At 31.6% G+C, this 23,244-nt stretch overlaps 2 protein-coding genes across 3 annotated transcripts in view; one reads left to right on the top strand and one right to left on the bottom strand.

Moving 5' to 3' along the window:
• The window catches only part of LOC136979644 (rab-like protein 6), a 41,040-nt gene that overhangs the window by 3,875 nt on the left and 13,921 nt on the right, over positions 1-23,244 (top strand). The window contains exons 2-5 of one of the 2 annotated variants that reach the window (XM_067275663.1): positions 17,078-17,224; positions 20,408-20,514; positions 22,098-22,226; positions 22,312-22,403. In XM_067275663.1, coding sequence (XP_067131764.1) covers positions 17,125-17,224; positions 20,408-20,514; positions 22,098-22,226; positions 22,312-22,403 — 428 coding nt within the window. In that variant the 5' untranslated portion in view covers positions 17,078-17,124. The remainder of the gene's footprint in view (positions 1-17,077; positions 17,225-20,407; positions 20,515-22,097; positions 22,227-22,311; positions 22,404-23,244) is intronic. The other variant, XM_067275662.1, reaches the window with a different exon arrangement.
• Positions 13,337-15,433, bottom strand: LOC136979587 (uncharacterized). The gene has a single exon (XM_067275606.1). It carries the CDS (start codon positions 15,431-15,433, stop codon positions 13,337-13,339), a length of 2,097 nt encoding a protein of 698 aa, XP_067131707.1.

Here is a 23,244-nt window from a genome sequence, read left to right on the forward strand (position 1 = left end):
TATTTCTCTTAATTGTGAAAAAGAATAGTATACTTTTGGAACCTAATCCTGTTTTGTACTAGTCCTTTGTTTCACGTAGCATGGATTTGCATAACATTGCACTTTTTTGGAACCTAACTACCATGTTATACAGGGGATATCTGTATTTATTGTGTGGTTTGGCCAGTTATAATAGATTTATTTTGAATGTTAGTAACGTATACATATATCTTAAATTGATATTAGATCATATCTATTTGTTTAACATATAGTGTGACAATAGAAAAATGATTACGTAAGTGACTAATCTATCAGAAAGGTAAAAGATTATGATTATGTAGGGACAGAAATATGACTGAAAGAGAAAAATGACGATGATAATAGTGAAACAGAACACCAGTATAGATTTAATTAATTAAGAATAAACATGAGCAGTTATTTTCTTATCAATATAATTTTCTTAATCAATATTTGGTGAGATAAATGAGTTTATTTGGAAGATAAATTAAGATTTGATGCTAACAGCGACAGTGTTTTGTTCACTATATTTTCGTAGTCGTACTTTGGAGTGCATGTTGAAATAAATAATTTGTTTATATATGAAATTATATACAATTCATATAGAATATCTTAAAATATTTACAGCTCTTCATGGTTCTATAAATGAACTTCCCTCTCTTGTTGCATTTATATTTGATATTACATTATTTAATTAAACTTTATTAATGATTTATTTAGATAAACTTTCAATAGGCCTATCAAATTTTTAATTACCGTTATATTTATAATTTTTAGGAGGAAATTTTAATATACTGTAGATATTATGTACTTTTAGTCAGTGAATATTCTATACTATTATAAATTTTTGGTTAACGTTACCCTCGGTGCCAAGATGGTGGCTCGTCTCTAATCCCAGCAAGGAAACAGCGGGACGCACGTTCTAACCTAACCTATTCTAATAGAACTAATAGAAGTGGAAAAGTGCCAAGTGTTTAATAAATAACACGGTCTTGTGTTTGATGCTCAACTATTCTAATAAATTACCATAATTATTAGCAACCAAATTATTAGAATAGGTTAGGTTATAAAGTGCATTTCACTGTTTCTTTGCTGGAATCAGAGACGAGCCGCCATCTTGGCACCAAGGGTAACATTAACCAAATTTTTAAAAGTTATAACATAATTTTTACATTACATATAATAACCAAACAACATATTTTCTATTTGCATATTAAGGAAATTACATATTAAATATTAACGTAAAGAAATACTTTTACATTTGTTAACGTTGAATGAATCGTAAATATTTTAACTTCTTAATCATTATCTGATGTTATTTGATGGAGTAAGACCATTATTACATTTTAGTACAATTTCTTTTTTTTTTTATGTTCAAAAATAAAAATTTATAAGGTGATTAACTTCATAAATTGCAATGCTCCAATTACATTTCGTTAAGTAACAAGAATTGTTCAATTATGAAAATTGAAAGACCTTGATTAAATTGATTTAGAAAGATTATTGTTATTAAAACTGTGAAATTAATTTATTTGAATGATAACTTAAGCATGTAATTTTATTATTAATTTATGTACGTAACTAGTAGACCTTCATTTCCTTCCTCTACTAGAAGTTTCCTATTAAATCAGACTTGTCCTTGCTTTTTTATTTATTTATTTTTTTTTTGTTTTTAATGAACGCGATGCTCTAATGGCTTCGAGTAACGAACAATTTTCCAGTTGTTAATTATTAATTTTTATTAGTAAATATAATAATTAAATTTGATAAAAATTGCCAGGACAAATAAGTTTAAACTTACAAAGTTTAAGTAAAATGCGTGCGCCAATGGAAAAAGAAGACACTTTTATGTATTATCTATTTTAAATTTACTTAAATTTGTAAGTATAATAATTAATAATTTAAAAATAAACTTCCTGTATCCGGTCTCAATTTCGTTGTATCTCCTTCTCGAGAAACCTGAGTTGAAATCACGCGACTTTCAGTCTAGACCAGAAGTTCGTATATGGTTAATTGGGGCCTCCAGTCCTAAGTTTTCCATATCTGCTCTTGATTTTAACTGTCCAGCTTTATTCTCAAGATTACTAAAGGACAGAAGGGCAACAGTAGGAATGTATAGGTCTCCAATTTGAAAATTACAGCCCAATAAAAATATTTTTAGAATAATTTAGTTCGATCTGATACTTTATGGATGATAAGGATGATATATGCAGTTTTTTTTTTACAGTTAACAAAACCTCTGCATACAAAATAGATCTCTTCTCTTGTTTTATTGTTTCCATTAACTAATTGAAAGGGGTTTTTCGGACAAATAAACCAAAATGTCGTGTCCTTCGAATCTGACATTCACCCGAGTTGAAGAATTACTCAGAAGACAATTAATTCTTAGATATTTAAATGCATTTTGGGTCGGAATTCTCGTCAATCCCTTTTTGGTAAACGTACAATCTGCGACAGATCCTACGCCGATATTTCGGACTCTTTGAAATCAATCGGTAATTCTTTGACTCGGGTGAACGTCGGACTGGAAGGACATAATGTTCCGGTTTATTCGTCCGAAAAACCCCTTTTAAGTGTTTATAAAAGTGAATAATATTTTTAATTTAGAATGAGAAAGATAAATTTATAGATTATTGATGATAATAGCTATTTATATGTTGTAAAATTGCTGAGTTAGAAAGCTGCAATTAGAAAAAAATCATAAATTTTAATGTGTGATTAATGGAAAATATTTGAAATTCTAAATGTTTCTCTGATGATGACGATAACATTTTAAAATAATTCAAATCATCTCTTTCGAAAACACTAGAAATATTTCTAGCAATTAGTATTGATATTTGAAAAGACTTTTGTCGTCGTTATTTTCATTAAGATTTCGGAGAAAATACGAAAATCTGTCTTAAAGATGATAATAGAGAACTTCTATTGAAAAAATAGAAAGGAAATTATTATTGATTTTTGAGATTATTTTTAGTTTAGGATGATTTGCACTGTATTTAATGAATTTATTAATAAGAGTCTCATTTATCAATAAATATTTTATAATTTAATAAACTAGGCATTATTTTATTAATAATTATAGATGACAATTTCAGCAATTAAATTCATTAATGGTTAATGCAATTTGTTATTACAGATAGAAATGCATTTACTAAGTTGTTTATTAAATCATTAAACGGTTTATTATTTTGATTAAAACCGCCGAAAGCCGGTAGTTGGTCACGGATTTGCTCCTCGCCAAAGAGCTGGTCGTGTGGCGTTTTCAGGGTTTCTTCACCTTTAACGCCTAAATTTTCCGTAGAAAGTCCTTCCCTATCTCGGCAGATTGTCACGTGTTGCATTTCTATATACAAACAAAACAATCTGTTCTTTTTGATGATGATTTAATTTTCGATTTATATATATAAATTTTTTTTAAAAATGTTTTATCAATCATAAAATTAACATTTTCTTTAATTTTATCATTATTATTATTTTTTTAAGATAACGTAATAAAATTTTTTTCAAACCAAATTTAGTGGAGTCATCCATTATTTCAAATGTTGTTACTCGGCTTTTATCGTATTCGCTTCAAGATGTAAAATGCGGTGTAATTATTTCATTACGCTTGATTAAAATGATTTATTATTACACAAAAAATTAAAAATCAAAGATTTTATTTGATATCAAAATCATAATAATGCATACATACAAAGGATTAAGCTTCAAATCTAGAAATAAATTAGGAATTTATTGAATCGTGACTCAAAATTTCAATAGTAATCAAAAATATTTCTATTCAACAGTCGAATAGAAAATATTTTTAAAGTTTGCATTGTGTTAATGTATAGATGTGATCATTTTTAATTTTTTCAAATGTCATATATATCAGGGGTGGCCAACTTTTATGCACATATGATCTGCTTTTTATCGTAAAAATGTGTCGCGATTGACTTGTTGTCATAGGCATAGTCTAAGTGGGGAGGAGGAAGTGTGAAATACATACTATGTTTATACACTGTTTCAGTACGAAGTGCACTCACTGCTTATGAGTCGAGTCATAACTGCATGCATACAGTTGCGTTCGGTTACAAATATAATACATTAAGTCAAGACATCGCTAGCGATCGACCAAAATTGGCTTGGCGATCGACCGCTCGATCGCGATCAACTTGTTGGCCACCCCTGATATATATGTTATCTCTTCTGTAATACATGTTTTCCAGGAAATTGTTTGTTGCTATTTTAATATTGAATCTATGAAATAAAACTATTTCAATGCACATTTTCGTACATGTTTTCTATCGTAAATACTTTCAATAATTTACTTATTTATTTCACAATCAAATCTTATCTTTATTACAGATTTGTTTAGGAATTCAAAACCTCGAATAGTAATTTAACAGCATCTTATTAATGAAAATGTCAATGCCTTATGCTATAATAAAAAAATATTTCATTTAATATACGAATTTAGATTAAAATTAAAGTTTTTCAACTGTGAGAGAGAGAGACCTTTATCATTATTCACATAACTTGGTTTAAATACACTAGACAGACTTATTTTATGTCATGGATTTGTGTATGATATATGATTGAATGTGAACCAATTAGGCTAAGGTATAGATACTGAAGTAATTAATAAATACCAAAGCCAACCACTGTTGTATGCTATCGGGTTAATAACAGCTGTAGGGAGGTGTTAGGTGCCATCTCTTAATAAATTTAATAATTTAGATCTACTGGAAAAAGGTAATTGGCCCGGAGCATGATTCAAATCCACAACTCCCGCTTACCGTACAGATGCATTGCCAATTATGCCACCCAGACCTCCGGTCCGATCTCGTCTTCCCGATTATTAGCCCGATAGCATACGGCAGTGGTTGGCTTTGGTATTACAATGTATCGGATTGTTTGTTAATTAGTACGTATTATATATCATCATGTTTGTATACTATAACATAATTATCTTATTAAATTTTGTTGTGTGCCTTTTATATATATATATATATAAATTAGGGTATTATTATTATTTTTCCATAAATATGTATTAAATTCTACATATGTTTAATTATTTCTCAAAAAAAAAAGCATTTTAAATAAATCAAAAAGTTTGATAATAAACTATTTAAATTTAAATACATATTACCAAAGAAATCTGACATAGAAAATGTATCATTTTCATAATTTCTAGTTTATTATATAGCATTACGTAGTTACTATCGACGGTCATTATGTTAAACAGCTAATTATTTTTTTCACGCAGATTTTGAAATTAAAGTATTGTGTAAAAGATTTCATTATCAGTTAAAAGTCACAGTTAAAATAATAATATTTTATATCATAAAAACTTCTAGATTCTATACTAGATTCTATTCTATACAGGATAATTGTTCGTTGTCAAGCAGTGGCGTAGCGAACATAACTGGCGCCCCTCTCCCCTTTCCAGAAACACACACAGTTTGTCTTGGAGACCATTTGGGCGCCCCTCTGCGATGGCGCCCGGTGCACGATACACCCCCTTGCACCCCCTCGCTACGCCACTGTCATCAAGTCTAGATTGTTGGTGTATTTTTTTTTTATATATATCTGTTTGTTCATTTGTAATGATAAGTTTTGTATATATTTTATATACAAAATTTCTGTTTATTTAAAATTTTTATTGTTTAAGTGATAAAATAAAATTTTATTATTCATTCCACAAATTTCTTTGAAAATGATTCATTTTTCAGATATTACTTGATATAAGAAGATTATTTTATATTTGTAAAACTTTTTCTTTCACTAAAGTAAATTTTGCGAAAGAAATTCTTATAACAAAATGTTAATTCTCGTGTTTTTTATTCCTCGAGTGTACAAGTAAAGTCCGAAGACTATCCTCATAATTAATTAATACTCGTATAATTAATTTGTTTGGTAAAATAGTCCGAATTTTTTTTATTCTCATAGCGTAGCTTTAAAAATAATGTATTTTTTTATATTATTAATAATACATTTCGAGAATGAAAAATGATCAAAAGTGTTTACTTTTAAGGGAATTTACTCTAAGTATTTAATTTAATTTTATAGTAAGATGTTTTTATTTAATTTAGAATGAATACTGTACAGTATGTGTACGTAATAAAATTTTAATTAATTCCAAACTAGGACGGCACTTTCTGCCGCTTGCAAAATTAATTCCATTACTTTGCTATTTTTTTTTTCCCCAATTCTGTAAAGGAAATGTAGGAAGAATCTTGTTGGAAAACAGTAATGTAGTTTCTCTATTAGTTATACATATTTAACAAAATAAAATGCTACCTGAAAATTCTTGAAATTAATATTAATAAAGCATATTTATTTAATGGCAAAGCTAATATTTATATATATAAAAAAAAATCATTTATACCGAGTTTAAATAGAAATATGCCCTAACGTCGCAGTTTATTATTTCATCTACAAAATCTAGTTTATTTAACCTTTCATTTGTATGTAACTTTACTTTTTTTTCTAAAGTTAAAAGATATTTGAAAGCGTTCGGAGAATTTGGAATTTTCTAAAAAGGAAGAACACGACACCCGACGAAGGCTGTTAAGTAGAGCCGAAAAGGATTTTCTGACGATTATAAATAAAATTTCCAGCGTAAAGATGAAAGATTCATTTTGAATAGAGCACCGTGAAGAGTAGTTTCAATTTACATTAAACGAAACTGAAACATTACGTCGGCAACGACCGTTTCCGTTTCCGGAGAGTAATTACAATACGTCCACATTAATCACGATGAATTTGGTCGTAACGTGGGCTCTGGTAGCTTGTCGAAAATGAAGAACTTTTTTGTAATTTGACACACTGAAATACTCACCACTATTATAAGACGTGTATAAAGTTCAAATAAAGCTGATTTTTACCATCTTATATCCAATTTTTACATTAATAAAATATTAATATCTCACAATGTACATTTATGTAATAGAATCGTCGTCATTCGTTTTCTGAAAAATCTAAAAATATATTTTCTAGAAAATATATATTTTGAGGTTGTAATGTTATACTTAACATTATATTATAGTTAATTCTCCTCTTTTTTTTTTTTTGTTATCTAGTATATAACTTAAATAGGATAAAACAAAATTATAACACGAGAGCTCGATAAAAACTGTTCATTATTATAATATTACAATAAGAATTTTTTCCTATATTAAACAAATTCTATACTCTAATTGTCTATTAAAATTATAATTAATTGTATAATTAAGCATATTTTCATTATATTTGTAAATAAGGATAATGATATCAATACGATAATACATTAGAGAATATTATATGTCAAGTTTTCGAAATTATTATGTAAGATATTACATTGGCACAATTGTAAAACCAGATGTACAGTACATGTACTTTATTAGTTGTGTTTTGTTATAAAAATTCTCTCATCTGTTAAAAATATCATTCACACACAAAAGAAATATTATAGAGAACTTCATTATTATTCTATAGTATATAAATTTTGGCATGCCTTTATAAGTGTATTGGTAGAAATTTCTTGATGTTATACTGTATAACAATGTATATAATAGATAATAAAAGGATACTTTAATAGAACTAGATACATAGAAAATGATCTTGAATAAAGCTCTTCAAGTATTTTGGATTTCATGTTACAAAAACGAATAATATAGATAATGTTTCATTCATAAAATATATTTAAAGTTAGTTATTAAAATATTACCACAGTATATTGAAGTAAAATAAGAATATAATTACTTTTCTTTTATTAAAAAGTATATCAAATACCGTATTTAACGAAATATCTAGTAACGTAATAACCTACATCTATACGATACTTTTTATTGGTAAAAATATGCATTTCCGTGGCAATTGCATTTGAATTTAAATACTTTAGAACAGTCCATTAAATTTTAATGGTGGAAGATTAAACTTATTTTTTTACTTAAGTTGTTATTAAATTTATTCGCTTGTATCTTTTTGAGTAATTTAGTTTGACAGGTTATATGGAAAAGAAAAGCCCCAAAATGCATATTGCCCAATTATTTTTGCTCTTATCTTAAATCGGAGATTTTTACTGCAGTTCTAACATTTGTTTTAATGATTTTGCAATGCAAAAATAAACAGTTTGTGCATCTGAAACCATACGTGAACTGCTTTGTTTGTCTACTATAAAAACAAAGGGAGAAATGTCTAGAATACTCCAAAAGGACTTCCATCTTTCAGTTTTTCTCTTTCCATCTTGTGGGCATTAAGAGGGCCTTTTTACTATAATTATCATGGATTTGGTCAGGCCCGAAATGCATGTGGCAAGGACTTATTTGAGACTAACTGTCCATAAAAAATTCTTGGTTTTGCACTGCCTAGATTCAATTCTGGGTCCCTAGAATAGTAAACTGATGCCTTATTGCTGCAGTCATACAAAGTTCTTTGTCCTTTCCTAAATTTTTCGTACAGTTACATGAAATTTTCTAGAAATTGGATACAGAATGTTTTTTTAAAATACAGGGTGGACCAAAAAGAATATACGTATTTCAAACTGATATATTTAGTAAACTATCGATAGTAGCGGTGTGCTGCGGGTATCGGAGGAACGAGTGCATTGTCTAGTTTGTGTCCATGTCCACCAGATGTCAGTTGTGCTTGGTTACAATGACATATTCACAGTTGTTGTAAAATGGCTATGCCACAGCACAAAAGCTTTTGTATTCTTGAGCTTGCGAAGTGTAATTCTGTGATTACAGTGCAAAGATGTTTCCGGTTGAGGTACCAAATTGATTCTCCGAATGGATGGAACATTCGCAGTTGGTGCCGTCAGTTTGTTGACACAGGTTGTGTATGTAAAGGAAAGCGTCCTGGCCGCCCTCGTGTATCTGAAGAAAATGTCGCACGGATTCAAGCTGCTTACCAACGTAGCCCTTCAAAATCAACACGTCGTGCCAGTCGGGAATTGCAGCTGCCTAAAACAACACTTTGGCGTGTTTTGAGACGCAGGTTAGTTATGAAGCCGTACAAGTTACAGCTGTTACAGGCTCTGAATAATGATGACAAACATAAACGTGTGGAATTTACTGGCCAGATTCAGGATGTTATTGACAACGATATCAATTTCTCAGAACGGATCGTGTTCAGTGATGAAGCATGTTTTCACCTTAGTGGGAAGGTGAACAAACAGAATGTTAGAATTTGGGGCCTACAGAACCCACATGTGCCAATCGAACATTGTCGAGATTCACCTAAAGTGAATGTGTTTTGTGCTATATCCTGCTCATCTGTTTACGGCCCTTTTTTCTTTGATGGAAACATGGTTAACGGTCCGCAGTTTCTTCATATGTTGCAAAACTGGTTGTTTCCGAGGCTGAACAAGGACAACCTCATTTTTCAACAAGACGGGGCACCCCCTCACTGGAATCGTCAAGTTCGTCAGTTTCTGAATGAAACTCTTCCGAACCGTTGGATTGGACGTCAAGGAGCTGACGATTTAGCACTTTTCAGCTGGCCTCCACGGTCACTGGATTTGACGCCGTGTGATTTCTTCCTGTGGGGTTTCATCAAGGACACCGTCTATGTTCCTCCACTACCACAGAACCTCGATGAGTTGAAGAACCGGATCCGTACTGCCATTACATCAGTGACACCGGACATGCTTAGTCGAGTATGGCAGGAATTTGAGTATCAGTGTGATATTGTTCGTGTCGCTGGTGGAGGACATATTGAACACCTGTAATCTAAACTAGAGAGTTTCATAAATATGTGTCCCAAGTTCCATAGTTGTATGTCTTACAGTTTATTAAATATATCAGTTTGAAATACATATATTCTTTTTGGTCCACCCTGTACTGTTAAATATAACAATTAAGTAACAGTGTTTTCAAAGTAAAAATTTGATTTCAAACAGAACTGCCCTAGAAATACACATGCCATCGGGAATGAAAAATTATCCTGCTAAGTCTTTTTAGAACTCTTCAGATAGTTTAATAAACATTTTTTTCTAATAATGGTCATCTGGAGTACCATTTGTGCAGCTTTAAAACACATTAGATTACTTGAAAAGTTTGAAGACACCACGTGTCAAATTAAACCAAACTGTGGTCGGCACAGCAGAATCGGGAGGTCCTGCAACATCCTCCATATAGTCCAAATTCGGCCCCCTGTCAGATTTTCGTTTATTCGGACCTTTAGAGAAATTTTTTGGCAGGGAAACGCTTTGCGGATCAGGAGGAACTGGAACAAGCAACTTGACAGGCAACAGTACTGTTAAGTGATGTTCAAACTAGCGTCACGCTAGGATAAATGTCTCGACGTTTATGGTGATTATGTCGAGAAATAAACAAAAGTATGCAGTTTTCATAGAATGTATTAAATATTTTTTTTATTTATAAATGTTAGCGTAATTTTGGCCCGTACCTTTAATGTCGGACTCGCCGCGTAAATCTAATTTTGTTTCGTTTTTAATTCAAGTTTTTTACGTTGTCTTAAGCTTAGACTGGGTCATAGAAAATTAGGTCAATGAAGATTTAATGATGATTGATAAGATTTAGGTTGATGAAATTTGTACAGTAGATGAAAATGAATAGGTAGTGCAATGAAAGATTACATTATTGTGTCCCTATTAACATTTACTACTATTATAACTTTTTTATTATTTATAATGAGGGTTATATCAGCACTCAGATAATTCAGTTTAATTATAAATATGCTTTATGCCGTAAACATAAGTTTATTATATATGTATACGATTATTTAATATATTCCTTTTTAATTATTGAAGAAATAGTGTGTATATGTAATGATTAACGATGTAGAAAAATGAATTGCCGTTTTAGTTTAAATTTTATGCAAAGCTGTAATGTTATTTGAAAGTAACACTACTGCTTTGTATTAATATATTCAAAAATATCTGTGAATGTAATTATTATTTTCAAATATAACAGTTCATTAAAATTATTAGTAAAAATAACTAGTACATGGTAGGTAAAAAGTAGTATATGTAAGAATATTAAAAGATAATAAGTAGTAGTACTAATTTTGATATATTTAGGGTTGAATCTACATACTGTGGCTACTTTGGGCCCTATTTTTAAAAGGGCTTTATTTTTTAACAACTATTTCAGCTTTAGAACTTCAGTATACTGGATAACAAGCATAAGATATCCAACAAAACTCAAAAATCCAGCATGAAATGCAAAAAATTACTTTAAAACAGTGATGAAGTGATAAAAATGATTCTATAGTTTAATTAAAGCCTTCTCCTGCAAGCTTTTTATGATAATTAACTAATCAAGTAATTATTAGAACGAGCACACGGGAGAATTCTGATATTAATTAAGACAAAAATGTTTGTAGAAGTTCATTTTATTTCTTCTTTTATTTAGTTTAAATATCAATTTTGTCTTGTTGTTTACTTTATATAACTGCTTAATTTGAAATTAAGAACATTTTAAATGTTTTTATTTTAATTGAAAAGTTTTCAGAAATTTGTAGGTAATTTTCTTTTTTAACTGTTGTAAAAATGTTGATAAATTTATCAAAAATCTTATCAATTACATTGTTAATCATACTCATTAATAGTCATTTCACATTATTAATCTTATCAGTTACCGGAATGCCTAAAAATAAGGGTATGAACAAAGTTATTTTATGTTACGTTAGAATAATTTAATGTACTTTAATTGTTGTAATCTTCTTTGGAAATTTTTAAAATAAAACATAATGGTTTACTTTTATTGGGGAAGGAGTGTTTTAACCTTATTAAATGTGTATTTGGTGATTTTAACATGCCGTACATTGAGGTATGGCATGTTAAAATGACGGCATTAACAAAGACCAGGACCTGCTGTCGATTGTCAACTCCAGAGTTATAGGCCTGCAAGAACAAGTTCAACAATCATTATGCAAGAAATATGCCAAAAAAATGTGTTGGATCATGAAAAACTGAAAGAAGCCACGCTAAAACAAGCTAAAAAATCCTATAATTTGCTGGGACAATATTAAACCACCGGAATAATTAGTTCAAGCATTCAAATTTGGACCTATGTTTGCTCCAAAACCTATGAAGATCTCAGTGCATACCATTGTTTCGAATATCAAAAAGTTGCTTTTGCCCATAAAGCTCAACATAAGGACTTCTTTAGGTGGAATACAGCTCTCAGCAAAAGAATTAAAGAAATTGACAACAGAGACAAAGAATTTTGGACAAACATAAGTAAAGTAAGAAATGGCTCCAGGCTAACGAAGTCACCCTTACTAAGGCAGATAAAAGCAGAAACGTAGTTCTTATGAAGAAACATACATACATTAAGCTGCTCGGAGAATACGTCGGTTCTACAGAATGCCAAAAAATAGAAGAAGGATATTTAGACAAACTCCATAATAGGGTTACTAGATTTACCAGTTCACCACTAGCTAAATACCTCCAACTAGGAAATGCCACGATACAGTCACCTGAGATACCAAGGCTATTTGGCTATGCTAAAACCCATAAACGAGGCCGATCGTGGACAAATCAAGATCCCCAATGCTACCCATTGAGAAGGCTTTACATGAGTTCCTCAGAAACCATTTGAAAGAATATGGATAGCTACACCATTTCGAACACTTGTAAACTCGCCGCTAAATTACAAAATATTGCTTTAACAGATCAAGAATTTATTAGAGTTCTAGATTTTGAAGCTATGTGTCCTTCCTTTAAATTGGAACCGTGCTTCTGTGCCCTGAGAGATTTCCTCTTCCAAGTCATTCCACCCAGACCTAAACACCACAAGCAGATTTTAGAACTAGTCCACCTTATGTGCTACACCTCCTTTTTCACCTTCAACCAGCAAATCTATCTTCAAAAAAGAGGGGTTCCAATGGGTAGCCCCCTATCTGGAGACCTCTGTGAATTAGTTGTTAGAAAATTAGATAGCCAAGTCCTAGAATCCTTCAACACAGAAATCATACTTTACATCCATTATGTTGATGATATTAATCTCTGCACACAAAGCTAGAACTAATTTAAAATCGTAGGCACAAAAACCTTTCACACACTGTTTCTAGCAAACAAATTAATGAGCACAAACGTTTTCGGCCGTTTTAAAAGGCCTTCTTCAGGTGCACTGAGGACGGTTGGAAAGTCGGATAGCCAATGTTTACGTGACGTCATTGTTTATGAGGGGTTTCCTCTTACAAGTGACGTCTTAGCAGAGAAGGTTTAAACGAAATTGACCTTGGAAAATATTTTAAGATTAGCCAAGCTGCGTGAACTATTGTCGAAGATATGCGAATCGTGAAAGGCGGAAAAAAGGAAATAGAAAGAAAAAGGAAAAAGAAACCTGATAAATTTAGAAACTGCACGAGAGAACGAAACGGACAAGGAGAGGGTGGACCGGCCTATTTAATTAAGGGGGTTATCGAGGAGTGACCGCCAGGCAGGGGAAAGCGAATCTGCATCCCTGCTGTTAATGCAGTTTCCTTTGAGGGACTCAGTAAAGATTTCTATAGCTTCGATTGTTCTAAGTTTGCTAGAGTCAAGAATAGGAACAGTAATCCTAGCATCTTCCCATTCGGCCGTTATACTGGGTTCGCTTGCGTACTGGGCTAGGGTGGAATTAAATTTTTTGTTGCGCGCGTCGTACCTATGCTCAGCTATCCTTTTGGTAAGCGATCTGTTGGTTGAGCCTATGTAGGTTAATTTATTGCTTGGCTTAACTCTATTGTCCACCAGCGGAACAGAGTAGACCCCTGGAATCCTGGCTTCGCTGCATTTATCCTTGTTATTTGTTAGAAGCTTATAAATCGAAGGGCTGCGCTTGTACATAAGACCAACTTTGGCTTTTTTGGATAAGATTTTATACGCTTGGCTCAACCTAGGGTCGAAATCAACAACAACTTGCTTACTTCGCAGGTTACGAGGACTGGAACTAATCGCATTGTTAACAACGCTATCATGTATTCTCTGGGCCAGCACATCTATAAATTTACCGTTGTAACCGTGGGCTACGGCAATGCGTTTGATGTGCTGGATTTCACGAAATGCGTCATTAGTGTTAGAGCAATGGGTATAGGCCCTACGGATCAGGGCCCTGTAGGCGGAAATTTTATAGGTAAAGGGGTCGTTTGAGGCTGAGGGGATGAAGAAAGGTAGAAGATTAGGCTTATGGAATACACTAGTGGTTATACAACTGCGGTCTAGGAAAATACTGAGGTCAAGGAAATGGGCCAGCCTATCATCCTGCTGATCAAGCTTTAACTTAAGCCCAAACGGATTGTTATTAACAGTCTGCAGCAGCTTACCAACGTCCGGTTCGGATCTCCAGATAATAAGAATATCATCAACATACCGCGTGTAGAGTACAATGCCTGCATTGAAGGTTTGTAGGACTTCGCTATCTAATTTTCTAACCACTAACTCACAGAGGTCTCCAGACAGGGGGCTACCCATTGGGACCCCTCTTCTTTGAAGGTAGATTCGCTGGTTGAAGGTGAAAAAGGAGTTGTAGCATACTAGGTGGGCCAGCTCCAAAATCTGCTTGTGGTGCTTAGGTCCAGGCAGAACGGCTTGGAAGAGGAAGTCTCTAAGGGCACAGAAGCACGGCTCCAATTTAATGGACGGATACATAGCTTCATAGTCTAACACTGTGATAAATTCTTGCCCGGTTAAAGCAATGCCTTGTAATTTAGAGACGAGTTCACCCGCGTTTGAAACGGTGTAGCTATATTCTTTCAAATAAGCTCTGAGGAGCTCATGCAGACCCCTTTCAAGGGGGAGTGTTGGGGATCTTGACTTGTCCACGATCGGCCGTATTTGTTTGCCTGGTTTATGGGCTTTAGCATAGCCAAAAAGCCTTGGTACCTCGGGAGACCGCATCGTTGCATTTCCTAGGCGTAGGTGTTTAGCTAGAGGTGAACATGTAAATCTAACAACTCTATTCTGGAGCTTGTCTAAGAAACTTTCCGCAATATTTTGGCATTCCGTAGACCTGATATATTCCTCGAGGAGCTGAACGTATGTATGCTTCTTCATAAGAACGACGTTTCTGCTTTTATCCGCCCTAGTAAGGGTGATATCGTTAGCTTGTAACCATTTTTTACTCTTATCTACGCTTGTCCAGAAAACCCTGTCTCTGTCGTCAACCTCTTTAATTCTTCTGCTGAGCGCTGTATTCCATCTAAAGAACTCTTTATGTTGAGCTGTAACGGGCAGTAGAAGTTTCTCGATATTCGGAACGATAGTATAGGCTGAGATTTTCGGAGGTTTTGGAGCGAACATAGGCCCAAATCTAAAGGCTTGAACCAACTCTTCCGGAGGTTTAATATTGTCCCAGCATATGAGGGGACATTCCAGCTTGTTTTTGCGCTGTTTCTTTTGGTTTTTCATGACCCAACTCAATTTTTTGGCGTATTTCCTGCGTAGAGACTGCTGAACTTGCTCTTGTAGGTTTAGTGCACCTGAAGAAGGCCTTTTAAAACGGCTGAAAACGTTTGTGCTCATTAATTTGTTTGCTAGAAACAGAGTGTGAAAGGTTTTTGTGCCTACGGTTGATGATATTCTTATTATTTGGAGATCCAAGCCAGATATTGATAGAGTTCTACAGACTGTCAATAACAATCTGTTTGAGCTTAAGTTAAAGTTAGACCAACAGGATAATAAGATGACCCATTTCCTTGACCTCAATATTTACCTGAATCAGGGTTGTATAGCCACCATAAGCCTAATCTTCAATCTTTCTTCATCCCCTCAACCTCGAACGACCCATTTACTTATAAAATATCCGCTTACAGGACTCTAATCTGTAGAGCTTTTACCCATTGCTCTAGCATTAATGACGTGCTTCATGAAATCCAACACATTGCCATAGCCCGTGGTTACAACAATAAATTTATAGATAGGCTAGCTCAAAAAATACATAGTTAAAAAACGAAGCAATTAATTCCAGACCTCTTAAACAGTAATGTAAACGAATTGTAGTTGATTTTGACCCTAGAATGAGCCAAACATTTAAAATCATAACCAAGAAGGTCAAAGCTGATCTTACATACAAATGTACTATATATGCACTTCTGGCTAATACCAAGGATAAATGCAGCGAAGCCAGAAAACCGGGAATTTACTCGGTTCCGCTTGAGAACAATAGATTTAAGCTGAACAAAAAATACATGGACTCAACCAACAGATCACTTACAAAAAGGATAGCTGAGCATAAATACGACACATACAACAAAACGTTTAATTCCACCCTAGCCCAGTTTCAAGTGAACCGAATATAATGGCCAAATGGGAAAAGGCTAAGATTATTATACCTATGCTTGATTATAACAAGCTTAGAACAATTGAAACAATAGAAATCTTTACGAAATCCCTCAAAGAGAACTGTATTAACAGCAGAGACGCAGACTCGCTCTCCACCGCATGGCAATCACTCTTCGACAACCCCTTAAATAGCCCAATCCACCCTCATCGAGCCCGTTGCAATCTTTCGAGCATTTTCTAAATTAATCTCGTTTTTTATTTTCCACTTTTAACAATTATCTTATTATCGATAGTCATTCGCACATCTTAGTTAAACTCAAAAGATAATTAACAATGTCAATATCGTTCAAACTTTCTCGGCAATGACGTCACTAGTAAGACGAAACCTTTATAAACAGTGACGTCATTTAAATATCTGCTAACCGACATTCCAATCGACCTTATTGTACTCGAAAAAGGCCATTCAAAATGGCCAAAAACGTTTGTACTCGGTGATTAAACTGCTAGAGACAAAGTGTGAAAGGTTCTTGTCTTAATATTTTTATGTTTTCAAAGAATTAATCAGTAAACGAAAGCATAAATTAATGAAATATAGAAAATAAAAATGTGTCTTAAAATAATACAAGTTTATAAATTCCATAGTTATAGGGCCGTTTATATAAAGTTGTTAATTTTTATAGTTGCCGTTCGGTGATAAAAGGAAATTGCTTATTTATAAATATTTTTTACTTTGAATAATTAATAAATCATTAAGAATATAATTTCAGAATAAGGACATTATAATTAAGCGTTACTCTTGTTGAAATTGTTCCTGTTTAAAATTTTTTTTTAATAATAATAATTAGGAAATTACAATTTAAAGTTTATTTTTCTTTATTTTTACAGAAGATTCCTTACAATGTTTACTGCTTTAAAGAAATTAGTCAGTAGCAATGATTCTGTTGGAATTAAAGGGCAACCTCCGCCTGGTATGCAGGCTATGGGACAGAGCCTACAAAGAAAATTCGCAAGAGGAGTTCAGTATAACAGTTAGTATTTTTATAAATTTATTTGCAATATATTTTCTAGAAGAATATGTAAGTAACTATTTTAATATTTTAAAATTTATGAAAATAAGTCCAGTTTATTGGGGTTTTTCATAAATTTTATTATCCTTTTCAGATTCTTTTTGTCTTTACAAACTTAATATTTCGTACGTAAAAACAAATAGAAGATACTTTAAAATATTAAGACAGAATTAAATTAAAGCTTTAAGTTAGAATGCATTGACTATTATTACACTCCATAGTTTCACGTATAATTACAATAACTACCAGCTTCTTCTGGAGCACTACAAAATTTTATATAATCTATAACCTTAGGATACATATCGTCCGTCTTCGGAGTTAAAGAAACATCCGAAGTTTCCTATTCTGTTAAATGCTGCTACTGTTTTGAACACTTTGTATTATTAAATTCAAATCGGAATTTGTTGGAGAATTAAGAACACGAAGGTTCCGATTCCATTTTACGAAGGTAGACGAGGCATTCAAAATAGAAATAGCACTTGACAGAATTTGGAATATTGACTCTGAAAATGGGCCGGATGTATCCAAAAGTGCTTAGGTTATAAATTATAGAAAATTTTATAATATTCCAGAAGAAGCAGATAGTTGTTATAATTTTAGAATGAATTATTTGTAGTTGTGGAATTATTTTAAATATATTTTTTTCTCATATTCTATGCATAACGTTGTATTCTTGTATTTGGCATAACGTTCACCATAAAGGAAATGTAAATTACATTTTATATAACACTGTTTTTATGTAACAATTGTTTTAATCATTTATTAATTTCAAAATATAGGGTAGATGTACCAGTTTTGGCCAGAAAACAAATTTAACTTAAAAATATAATCACCACATATTCAAATCTGTCCAATGAAACAAACTTTTATTGCTAACTGTGTGAACAGTTAACAATAAAAGTTTGTTTCATTTGTGATTATATTTTTAAGTTAAATTTGTTTTCTGGCCAGAACTGGTACATCTACCCTATGCAATTGATATTTTATATACAATTTTATTCTATGAGTAATTAGACTTATTATACTTTTTCAACTACCATCCCACCCCTGTAATACCCTGTGTTACCCTGCTTACCCTGAAATTACATAAAACACATAGCCTCAATTAATCCCCTTAATTGTACTAAGAAATAATACACAACATGGAGTACTAAATGTTACATTATTTTATTAATTAAATGCATCATAATGTACACATCAGCAAGAAAAACAGTATTGTTTGCTATGCAACACTTCAGAAATAACAATGAACCATCATGTTACCGAAGTGTTAGATCCAGTGGTGATATTCAGCGGGTTCGCACAGGTTCGGCCGAACCCGTTGTTAAAATTTTCAGTTTTCCGAACCTTGTTAAACACACGGAACATTTCTCAGTAGTTTTGTTTTTTTTTTTTAAATATATTGAAATATACGTATTATACTCTGTAATACTACTAAACTAGAGCCTTATACCCCATTCGCACCGAGCATTTCAATCTAGATTGTGAGCAAGGTCGGGGACTATGTCTTGGTGCGATCTCTCTCGACCGTTTCAATCTCGACCGAAACGAGGTTTAATCACGATCGATTCACGAGAGTTCTTGAAACTAGATCCAGTCATAAGATAGATCCCGCAATCTCACGCACGCGAGATAATACAAGATGGCTGTGGAACACGTGTCGACAGCACTAATATACTATTGTTACCCAGTCTTCGCCCAGGGCTCGTCATGTTCCAAATACGCCACTGATTATTAGATATGTCGGAAGAAAAGGTATTGTATTTATTTCTAGCCAAAACTTTCATTTCGTTTGTCGGTGATTGTCAGGGAAAAATTTTCTGCTAGCGAACCCTTTGTTAACTATTTCGAATATTACCACTGGTTAGATCCTAGCATTATGTTTATCATAATGTTTTTGTAAACACTTCCAAAACATCCCCACTCCCATGTAACATGTAATGATTACCTCTATAACCACTCACCTGTATGTGTTAAGTAATTTCTGGACAGCCCCATAAATAAAGTATTTGATTAGTGTTTTTTTTTAAAATAAATTTTACAAGATGATAATCAGCCTTTGAAAAATAAGGCTCATGAGAAACGTGTATTATTGTTCAAAATGCATTATTCTGCATTTTTCATTGTGCAAAATTCAAGATTAATCCTTCAAATAAAGTTACTATAAGTCAAGTATTGTCTTGCTTTTTTTGTTTATTATAAAAAGTTAAAATTAAAATAGCAGCATAATTCACACATTTTTACTACATTTAATATAAAAATGTTTAACATTAATTCTTAATTTTAAATTATTCTTAAATAATAATAGTTAAAAGAACAAACGAACTTTTACATGAATAAATATTTACATGCATTTCATGTTTCTAGCTAAAAACATTTTTAATAAATATAGGTTTTTATTTTTTGTTCAACTTTTATACTGGAATTAATTCTTTTTTTCTAGTTTCTGTAAAGGTGTACATTATAATTCTGTTCTCAGTTTGAGTTTCTTTATAAATGCGAAAATGAATACCTTCATTTCTTCGCCACTACATAAATGTTTTGCCAATTCAAGAGAACTGTAGCATTAGAATGAAGAGTGAAACATAGTACGGTATGTTTTGTACAGAAATTGCATATATCAGCAGGTATCACAGTTGAAATTTTGTATAAATTTATGATTCAAGTAGTTCTAGATGATTGCTAGACACTTACACAACCATTTACAATTAACAGGAAAACATTAAAATGTATTTAAAATGTTTCACTTATGTTTTTACTGCAATAACATTTTATTCCAATGTTTCCGAATGTACAAAGCAAAATTTTATTATACCTACCTTATTCCGAGTACACGTACAGTACTTTATACATAGTATACTCAAGTAATACATGTAAGCCTGGGCATTCACTATGATGATTAGCATCCAGCAGTTCTTTGAGTTCAGAATGTCGGATGATGGTGAAGCACAAGTTTATTCGCAGTATTATATTTATATATAAGGAGGTTTTATTAAATTTATTCTTACCTTTACATTAATTTATAAATTACTTAATTACTATTATATTTATTATTTGTGCTAATCAGTAAACGATTAAATTTTTTCATGTAAAATTTCGATAAATAAATAATAGTTTATTTAATTTTGCGTATATATTTATTTTATAGTGAAAATTATCATTAAGGGGGATCGAAACGTAGGAAAAAGCTGTCTCTTTCTTAGATTACAGGGTCAAAAATTTAAAGAAGAATATATACCTACTGAAGAAATACAAGTAAGTCAATTACATTTAATAAAACAATTTAAATTATTACAAAATAAAAATATTTAAAATTATAAAGAAATCTTCAATCTGAATCTCAGAGGAGTCAGTCATATTAACATACCTTGCAAACATTTCCTAGTACTTTCAGATCTTTCAACCCATCTTCAGAGATATAATCTTTTGAAGACGACACTTCTAGGTGCTTAAATGCTCATACATAACGTAAAACATCATAATAATATCAAAAAGCATTTCTGGCCATTTCAACTTACAGTTAGATTGAATAGGTTTTTCATTTCTCAAAGATAACACTTCTAGATGTTCTAGTTTAACTGTAGAGTTGAATGAAATTAGAACACTTAGAAGTGTAATAGTCTAGAACTAAACATAACAATTATTTTCAATAGTTTTTATTATGTTTATAAATTCTGTTTTTAAATCTTTGTAACACTGTATTATTTATTGACAAATAGTTTTATAGTGCTAAAGATTATTCAGGAATTAGTAAATTATATTCATTTAAATAAAAAATGATTGACAACAGTGTGTCACAATTTCCGCTGTCTGAATCTCGAATTTCTCAGTGGACCAGTCCTTGTTTTAATAATGTTATATTTCACTCAAGAAAAATAAATAAATAAATAGGCATTATCTACCTATATCTGTTTATTGTATTAAATTTAAAGTCTTATTCTAATTCGTATGGTCCATAAGAACAAACATTTGGCTCACAACAAACATGTCCTATTTCTTGAAATTTTCAAGTGACTGGTTCCAATTTGGACATGAGTCACCACGGAATGGCCCATGCAAACTGACATTCAGCCTGCCACGATATGCATTTTGTAACTTCTAATTTGTAAATAACTGATCACAACTTGACCTGTTGTAATTTGGCTCATATTGAACTAAGTGTCCCAGAGTGATAAACTCATGCCTAAACAGCTTTGGTCATCCAGCCAGCAATATACATGTACTGTACTGTACATATATGGTCCTATATTTGGTATGCATTCCCAAGCCAAAACTTATTGCCAGTCTAGTGCTGCCCAAAAGCCATTAACATATGAATTATGATGATAATTTGGAAGTTTTATTTTAGTCCTGTGTGTATATATTTCAATTGTCTTGCTGTTGGTCTGCTTTAGCTAGAAACTTAAAAATAGATGTATAATTTCATACAATTTAAAAGGAATCGCCATAAAATTTAATAACACTTACTTTCAATGCACGGATCTCTCCATCCTTATAGTCAGCTGATATTCCTAATACAAGAATCATTATATAGCTTTTTACATAATATTAAGAGAGAGGCTTTTTTATAAACAATAAATTAATGAAATTACCAGGACAATAAGTATACTTACTGTTAGCCATCAGGATTCGTTGGTTTATGAAACGCTATTGTTAATTATTTCGTTATCAGAATAAAATTTAATTACATTATTAAATTTCATATTTAAAATGTGTTTTTTTTTTTTTTGTTTGTTTTTAAATAATTTACATTACTAATAATAAACATTACTTATCTCAGTTAAGATAACTTTAAATATTTCAATAAGGAAAATATTAATAAATATATTTACATTCAGGTAACAAGTATTCAGTGGAATTATAAAGCAACAGATGATGTTGTGAAAGTTGAAGTATGGGATGTGGTGGATAAAGGAAAGAAAAGACAAAAAATCGAGGGACTTAAATTGGATAATTCAGTTATTGAAGTATGCATTTATTATCTTAAAAAACAGTTGATAATTTTAAAATTATCAATTTTAAGCTAATTTAAATGTCTTGCGTATGATTTAGTCAGCAGAAAAACCTGCACTTGATGCTGAGTTTATAGATGTATACAAGGGAACAAATGGTGTTATCATGATGATGGATATCACTAAACAATGGTAGGTTATGCAGATATTTCATTATTTTAATATATTAATTATGCTAATATTTGTGTGTTATATGTATAAGTATTCTGAATAAGCTGGGTAATTCTTTTTTATTTAATATTTATTATATGAAGTTTAAACCAAGATCAAGCATGCTTGATCTTGGTTTAAACTTCATATAATAAATATTTTCTGTTATTTAAATATTTTTTGAAACAGTAATAATCTGTCTAGGTGTTTTTTTAATGAGAAAATTATTCTCCTCTGTTGTATTGTAACTAAATACCGAGATACAAGAAATATTCAAAGATGCATATACTAAGATTAAAAATATAAATAATTTGAATACAAAAACAAACTAATTTGGAGTCCTTTAAGTGTTTCTTGCACCATAGAAACATAATTAAATACAAATATAGTCAATTTTTTTCATAGAATCTGCTTATTGTAATCGTTTGGGATTTGTCCAGTGGCATCTAATACAGGGGTGCTGTTGCATGAGAGGTTGCAGCACACAACATCAGTAGAATCATTTTTATTTTATATAATGTTTTAATTGGCGCTTAGGCTTCTTAGGTGTTATACTAAGAACTGCTTCTTAGATGAATTATAAAGGAGTCATTATTATAATGTTTAATTAATTATTAATTAGTTAAATTATAGAGTTTAGTTTAAAGATACATGATTAAGCTATTCACCAACAGACCAAATTCCAAAAACTTCCCAAGCCAAAACTTATTGCCAGTCTAGTGCTGCCCAAAAACCATTAACATATGAATTATGATGATAATTTGGAAGTTTTATTCTTCAGGTGAACAGACAACAGACAAGTTATTCTGTGACAAGAATCTTT

This window comes from Centruroides vittatus, unplaced genomic scaffold, assembly GCF_030686945.1.
Source record: "Centruroides vittatus isolate TY-2023 unplaced genomic scaffold, ASM3068694v2 contig_630, whole genome shotgun sequence".
Classification (NCBI taxonomy): domain Eukaryota; kingdom Metazoa; phylum Arthropoda; class Arachnida; order Scorpiones; family Buthidae; genus Centruroides; species Centruroides vittatus.